Below are 8,191 nucleotides of genomic sequence, written 5' to 3' on the forward strand. Positions count from 1 at the left end.
AAAAAAAAAGTTGAAATTTGGACAATTCTGAATTTATAATCCAAATTGTAAGAAATTTAATTAAGTGTTAATACATCTTTATAACACTTATTGGCCTAGATTGTCACTGAATAGCATTGTTTGATATAATATGTTGAAATTGCAAAATCAAATCTCTCTACAAACCAGATACCTTTAGAAATTGATCATGTCTTGATCATCTAAACATAGTCTTTCCATCATCCTATGAAAAAGATTTATTAAAGAAGTCATAAGAAGACTTCCCTCAGCCTTCATAAGGCACTATTTATCTTTTATATCAATAAATTTTCTTTCTTCAATTCATGATATTTAGGCTTCCTAGTAGTGCCATTCTTTGAACTTTATCAGGTTTGTGTTGAGGAGGCGGAAGGTGAAAGTAAATAAAGCTGCATGAACCACAAAAGCTTCTGTGGCCTAGGAAAGCCCTTTAGTCCCACGTTGGCAGTTCTGTTCTGCAAAGGCCCTTTGGTTTACTGTGTTGGTAGTTGTACTGTTTTGACCCTGCATGCCGTCAAGGATGGTTATCCTTTTTTGTTACGATAGCATAAAAACATTTGGAGACTGGGGTAAAAACTGCTTTTTTTTCATTGGAACAGGTTGGCGTAAAGGGAGAATGTGTTCATACATAGCAGTTTCTTTTCTTCTGTTTTTTAAGGTTAAGTTAAAACTGAAACTCCATGATGACTTTTCCACTTCTGATAAATTTTGAGTTTGTGGTTATGTCCTTGGTGGATTCACTGGTTTTCTTGCTGTCGTTTGTTGTTTGAAACTCAATATATATTTGATGCAGCCCAGGGGTTCCCGAACTTTGCAGCACATTAGAATCACCCGATGAGGCTTAAAAATCTACTAATCCTGACTGCTGATCCCAGGTGTTCTGACTTCTTTCTTCACTGCGGGGCGTGAGCTGTGCATCACGAGTTTAAACCTCCTCAGGTGATTCTGATGTGCAGCAAAGTCTGGGAACTGCTGGCCTAGCCTGACTTCCCCTCAGTCGACGGAGGACCAGATCCGCTGCCCAGTGGCCTGGCAGGTGGACTGAGAAATAGCCTTCTGCTAGGTCTTCTGCCTCCCCGTGACTGGTAGGGTAGAGTCGAGTCTCTGAGCAGGCGATGATTCCCTCTGAGTCTTTCTCTTTATTGATCATCTCCTGGACAAGCTTTGTTTTTCCTTTTTTTTTTTTGTGAATAATATATTTGGTATTAAGTCATTAGGGAAAATCAAATTTGTTTGGTATTTCTGAGCTTTAAATGATTTTGCACTTGTGGTCGTTGGTGAATCAGACAGCACTCCTGAAATGCATTTCTGATCCTCTTAATTCTGGATTTACAAAAGTTGGAACTTTCCTCTTTATTTGCTTGTTTTTTTCTCATTGTTCTTAGTTTCTTTGTAAATTAGGGAATGCTTGTTACCAGAATTCTCTTTGATCCAATTTTCTTTTTATACATTGGTATTAATAGTTTATTTTGGGTAATAGCTACTTTGAAGTACATCTTGACATTGTATATTGTTTAGCAAAAGGGTTTTCCAAAGCTCAACTAGTTCTTTGTTTCTTTGGACCTTTGTCTTGGACAGACTTGACTTTTGCATTTCACAGCCCGAAGGACGTCGTGGAGGGTTTTCAGAAGGGCTAGTACACTGAAACTAAGGAAGGTCCTTGTGTTAGGCTTAGGCCAGCTTCTTGGACTAAGGGAGTTTACATTTAGAAGGGCTTTTCACTGCACCCTACTTTTATTTTTCATTAAAAGCTGGGCCTGTTTTCTTCAGCGGATGCCTTGTTTGCCCAGAAAAATGCAGCAGGCAGCTCTACAAGGTGAGCGCCCCAGCCCACTGTGTGTGTCAGCCAGGAGCATTGAATTTGCACCTCAGAATCGGGACAAGGGCAAAGTACTGTATTTGGGATTATTTGACTTAGACTTCTCCAGTCAGCTTTACCGGCCTTAGATACTGAGACAAATTCAGACAGGTAGGAGTTTTATAAGAGACAAAAGGTGACTTAGGAATTTTTCTCAATGAAAAAGAGGCTAAGTGGTACCTCATGAGGCTGATGCATTAATCCCTGTTCTTGGCAGGTAGAATGTTACCCTCTCAGTGTATTCTTGCTTTTGCAGTGGGTTTGCGGATGGTTGTAAGCAAATACAACTTGTATACTTTTAACGGGAATTAAAAGTTTGTTAATGGGGGAACTGGTAAGAACAATTCTGATAGAAATGTTCTTGCCACATATCTCTGGAAATACATTTCTTGTGACGATGTCAGAGATATTGTGAGGAGAGATTTGCTCAGAATTTTTATTACAATTGATAAGCATTTTTAGCCTTTTCTGGGACTAATAACCAATTGTGTATAAGTAGTCTAATATTTTAGGTTCATGTTACTCATTTGTGGTTTTCAGAGTTAATTTGACTTATTGTATTAATAGTTGTAATGATAAAAATGAATTGTCATGGTTTTTATGTGAACTTTTATACTAAATGACTTTAATTCTATGCACCTCAAGTTTTTTTTTTGGAAGTAGGTGACAAATTATAAGTACATTTTAGGTCTGAACTCATTAAATAACACTTGCCCCCGATTTTCTCCTTCCAGCTCCGCAGAGAAAATAACTTACAAAAAATAGACTTTTGTAAATTATATTACATAAGAAAAGAAAATCCTTCACTGTTAATTCCTATCATTTTGCATTCTTGTAACCATGGGGAAACCAGGCTTTCCTGTTTCTTCATGAACCCTCTGAAAGTTTCTGTCTGGGTTTAATGCCTGGCTCTTGGGTCAGCAGTTTGTGCCTAATGATTTTTAGCTGTCAACCAATGGTTTTCTTTCTTGAATTGTAGTCTCATTTTGCTGCTGCTCCACATCCTTGTGGTTTTTATCTCAGTAAACCAGATGAAACTCCAAATTCTTGGATGTCTGATTCGGGAACAGGTATGGTACTTACATTTTTAAACAGTTTTTTTTTTTTTTAAACAACTTGTCTACATTTCTCATCATGGGGTGATAATCAGATACAATATATTGTGATTTTCTAAGTGTTGTATGTGTTGTGGTGTTCCTCTGGTAGCCCTAACTTTCTTTCTTAATTCGTTGCAAGTTCTGTAAAGATAGAATGAAGTACTTTTACAATTATCTCAAATAGCTTCAAACATCATCTCAGCCTTTTTCAGGTGCTCCAAAATGAATTAACAAATTCAAACCCTCTGTGAGCCACTTTTTACATGCCATGGTGAGCTTATTCTAATCTTAATGGCTTTATATACTGACTCCTTTTTTTTCCATATCCCACATCCAGTTCATCAGGATGAATCAGCTTTGCCTTGCAAAAATTTCCAGAATCCAACCACTTCTCACCACCTCCATGGCTACCACCCTTATGGTGCACCCCTCATCTGTCACTTGGGTGGCTGCAAGCTTCCTAAGCAGCCTCCCCGCTTCCACTCTTGCGTCCTTCAGTCTGTTCTCAACACAGTAGCCAAAGTGATCCTTTTAAAAGAGAAGTCAGATCATGTGACTCCGCTGCTCAAAACTCTGCAGTGGCTGCCTGTATCTCTCAGAATAACAGCCAGAGTCCTTACAGAGGCCTGCGAGGACCAGCCGATCCAGCCCTGATACCTCTTTGACCTCACTGTCTGCTACAGATGCTCCTTGACTTATGACGGGGTTATGTCCTGATAAATACGGGACGTTGAAAATATCATGTCGAAAATGCATTTAGTATACCATGCTACCAAACATCATAGCTTACTGTGGCCTTAAGTGTGCTCAGAACTTTTACATTAGCCTACAGTTGGGTAAAATCATCTAGCATGAAGCCTATTTATGTGTTGAATATTTTATGTAATTTATTGAATACTGTACTGAAAGTGAAAAACAGAATGGTTGTATGGGTACTTAACATATATTTTCTACTCAATGTCTAGTGCTTTTGCACCATTGTAAAGTCGAAAATTTGTTGATTGAACCAGGGTCCATCTATACTCTCCCTTTCTGTGCTAGAGCGGGGAGGCCGTTTGCTCAAATATGCCTCGTGTGTTCTTAGGATTTTTGCATTGGCTGCTCCCTCTCCTTGAAATGTTTCCCCCCCCCTTATGGGGGAACGTTCTCATACATGGCTAAAATGCCTAGCTCCCTCTTAATTGTTACACTCTCAATGAGCCAACCCTGATCAGGCTATTTGAAAATAGTGTCTGGCCCTCCCAACTGCAAAACCCCATTAATCCTATTTTAAAATTTTATCAAGTGCTTACCACCTTCTCACATACTGTATATAGGGTGTAATTTACCTATTATTCATGTCTTACTCCTCCTGCCTCCCTAGCCTAGCAATGTAGGTGCTCAGTAAACATTTGAATTATTGAATTCTTTACATTGATTCCATATGTCTGTACCACTCATAAAGAAATCATCTATTTTGAAATATATTTTAAATTGTGCTAATTCATTTTGACTTTTAATAATATTTCAGCTTTAAATATTAGTATCAAGTTAGGACTCTTACATGGTAAAGCATTCGTGTGACTCTCTCCCATCAAAATTCAACTTGCTTTAACCAGATAGCCAAAAACCAGTTTCTTCCTTTATTCTCTTTCTTCACGCTTTTCTATTCTGTGTATTTGTGCACGTTAGGACTGACTTATTGGAAACTAGAGGAGAAGGACACATATCACTCTTTGCCTGAAACTTTAGAGAAGACTGTTGTACCGTTGTCCTCCACAGACATGTTACCCGGGCAGGTAACTTAAAAACACATTGTATGTTTGTGTGTATTTGTGTTTTACAACTGTTAAGTACTCCATTATAAATTTTTTGTTTTTCAACTTCTGAAATACTGGAAAAAGCATGGGCTTTAGAATCATACTTACCTGTTTTCAAATTCTGTCTCTGTCATTTATTCCCTGTGTAATCTTAGGAAACTACTTAAAAATTGACTTAAAAATATTGGTTAGTGTTTAGTCAAATTAAATGGTTTGTACCTACTAATTTATATATAGTAGGTCCTCAGCTATTAACTTCCTCGCCTTTTCCCAGACCTGGTATTGATTTTTCATCCTATTACACCTCCCACTGATCCATTTGTACCATAATTATGAGCAATTTAATTTGTTATATTAATTTTCTTTGAGCAAGAAATGTCAACTTCTTAAGTTTCAGAGCAAAGAAATAAAACTGTTCAGTATGTGTACATCATCAGTGTGCGTATTTCACTTCTGTATTTTGATCAGGTAATGGGAGCGTAGGCTGGGGAAAAGAGGAGATACAATTAAAGTAACCACGAGATGTAAAAGTGAGTGATGTGTACAGACTGGGCAAAGGGGACACCAGTGTAATGTACGCATTAGAGTACCGCAGAGTGACAGAAACCAACATTCCGTCCTTGAGGAAAGGAAGGAGATGAACACAAAGAGGAAGCAGGAGAGAGCTGAGGTGGGCTGCGTGCGAAGGGCTCCCTGGCACCTCCTCTCCAACAGCAGTGCGTTTGCGCCGTGTTGTGTTCAGTCTCAGATGCCGTCGGTTTTAAGGCTTCCCGTTTCATAGTCTACCCACAGAAGAAACTTAAGAATTATAACGATATGATGCTTTCTTACCACTTTAGAATTTATATTTTATTATGGGAAGAGCTTTTAGACTTAAACAGATTTTTTTGTCATATAACTCTTATACATACTTTAAAAAGAAAAACAAGTGAAATAAGAGTGGCTAAAACTCCTTCAAGGCCTACACCTCTCTCTTTTCAACTCAGTGTTCGTTTCTGTGTTTTTCCAACATATTATCTTCCTTCAGGCCACCAAGAGCATTGGTGATTCGGGTTTGGGTTTTTTGTGGTTTTTTTGTTTGTTTTTTAAGAGCTAGGTCTTGCTCTGTCACCCAGGCAGGAGTGCAGTGGTGTGATCATAGCTCACTGTAACGTTGAACTCCTGGGCTCAGGTGATCCTCCCCTCTCAGCTTCCTGAGTAGCTAAGACCATGGATGTGCACCACCATGCCCAGCTAATTTTTTTATTTTTTAAATTAATTTTTCTTTCTTCTTTTTTTTTTTTTTTTGAGGCAGTCTTGCTCTGTCACCCTGGCTAGAGTGCAGTGGTGTCATCATAGCTCACTGCAACCTCAAACTCCTGGGCTCAAGCAATCCTCCTGCCTCAGCCTCCAAATAACTGGGACTACAAGTATGCACCACCATGCCTGGCTAACTTTTAAAAAATTTATAGAGACGGGAAAGGAAAGGGGTCTCACTGTTTTGCCCAGGCTGGTCTCAAACTCCTGGCCTCAAGTCATCCTCCTGGTTTGGCCTCCCAAAGTGCTGGGATTATAGGTGTGCCTGGCCCAGTATTTCTTTAGAAAAGAATGAAAGGCTTTGGTGCTGAGTTTTTAACCTGGCTTAGTAATCATGTAGGACTAGCCTACTTTTGACTCCCGGACAGAGACTGTTGCTAAACACATCTGACTGACCCTTCTCTTAGGTGTTCCGTTGTAGTCTCCACGATTGTCTTCTATTAATTACAAGAGGCATCCTTACTTCAGAGACGTTAAAATATGAAAAGAAAACATCATAAAAGTGGTGAAAAATAGTACCTTTTATTACCTTGAGTTCCTAATAGAATAACTCCAGCTGTTCCCCCACGAGCAATGAAGCAAGGACTGCCCGGGCTACAGCTGTAGCCAGAGTGCTGCTACTTGTCATGAGCTTTAAGTCTTGAAAAGGCTTCTTTAGTTTGTTGGTATGTAAAGAGTAAAATTCCAAAGCAGGATTATGGGAATTGTACATTTTAAGAGTTTAGATTTAGCAAACTAACGCCTTTAATTCACACACCAAAGGTATAATTAATTATTTTTTATTCATAAGCTAGTTATAGGGTTTATTAAAAAATATTAATTCATGGTTCTCTGCAGCCTGTATAGGGTCTGGGAATGGGATGTAAGTTTAAAGCTGTAAGATGAATGTGTTCTTTCAGTTTATCTCTTGTTGAATCTACAATGTTATTTGAGACAATGTTAAGTTTAACTTTGAGGCCCAGGGTTAAGGGGTACACACCCCACAATATGTCCCACCTTGAAATAGTAGCTCACTGCAACCTCAAACTCCTGGGCTCACATGATCCTCATGCCTCAGTCTCCTGAGTAGCTGGGATTACAGGCGCACGCCACTACGCCCAGCGAATTATTTTATTTTTTGTAGAGATGGGGTCTCCTGTTCAGGCTGGTCTCGAACTTCTGACCTCAAGCAATCTTCCCACCTCAGCCTCCCGGAGTGCTAGGATTACAGGCATGAGCCACTGCGCCCAGCAAGCCCAAAGATTTGATGTTTGGAGCTTTGACCTCTTTGCATTTCTAGCATAGAAAAGCTAGCTGATTTCAAGCTTTAGAAATTAGAGTCATAGGCTCACACCTATGATCCTAGCACTTTGGGAGGCTGAGGGGAGGATTGCTTGAGCCCAGGGGTTGGAAATCAGCCTGAGCAACATAGCAAGATCCCATTTCTACAAAAAATTTTTAAAAAGTTAGCTGGGTGTAGTGACATGTGCCTGTGGTCCTAACTGTTTGGAGGCCAAGCCAGGAGGATTGCTTGAGCCCAGAAGTTCGAGTTTGCAGTGAGCTACGATCACATCACTGTACTCCAGCCTGGGCAACAGAGTGAGACCCTGTCTGGGAAAAAAAAGGTCATAGCTTCTTATCTTACTCATGAAAAAAGGGGTTTATTTTCATTGGGTAACTTCTTAACACTTTTTTGTCTGCCAACTCTTTTAAAAAAAACATGTCTATCACTATATCTATGAGGAACTCTTGATACTTATCCCTGAGTCACTTGAAATTAATTTGGCCAGAATTTTCTCATCCTGCTTCAATCTTTCATTATGAAGTCTTTTCTTACCTCAAAACTTGGGTTTTTTTCTGAGTGGGGAGACTACCAATGATTTTATTCTTTACAAGTGTTCATAGGCTGCTAAAAATTAATAATTAAGGTGAAATTATCCCTTTAATATTCATTTTTAGGAGATAGGAAAGTGATTTCATTCTGAGGGAGACTCTTTTTTTTTTCTTTTGGAGACAGGGTCTCACTCTTTTTGCCCGGGCTAGAATGAGTGCCGTGGCGTCAGCCTAGCTCACAGCAACCTCACACTCCTGGGCTCAAGCAATCCTTCTGCCTCAGCCTCCCGAGTAGCTGGGACTACAGGCAC

General features: G+C 39.4%; 1 protein-coding gene across 1 annotated transcript in view; it reads left to right on the forward strand.

Moving 5' to 3' along the window:
- The window catches only part of MPHOSPH9 (M-phase phosphoprotein 9), a 62,368-nt gene that overhangs the window by 13,737 nt on the left and 40,440 nt on the right, over nucleotides 1–8,191 (forward strand). Inside the window, exons 4-6 of the mRNA XM_012663405.1 lie at nucleotides 1,809–1,908; nucleotides 2,856–2,946; nucleotides 4,645–4,751. Of these exons, the coding sequence (XP_012518859.1) occupies nucleotides 1,809–1,908; nucleotides 2,856–2,946; nucleotides 4,645–4,751 (298 nt within the window). The remainder of the gene's footprint in view (nucleotides 1–1,808; nucleotides 1,909–2,855; nucleotides 2,947–4,644; nucleotides 4,752–8,191) is intronic.

The sequence above is a fragment of the Propithecus coquereli genome, unplaced genomic scaffold (assembly GCF_000956105.1).
Source record: "Propithecus coquereli isolate 6110/MARCELLA unplaced genomic scaffold, Pcoq_1.0 Scaffold81, whole genome shotgun sequence".
Lineage (NCBI taxonomy): Eukaryota > Metazoa > Chordata > Mammalia > Primates > Indriidae > Propithecus > Propithecus coquereli.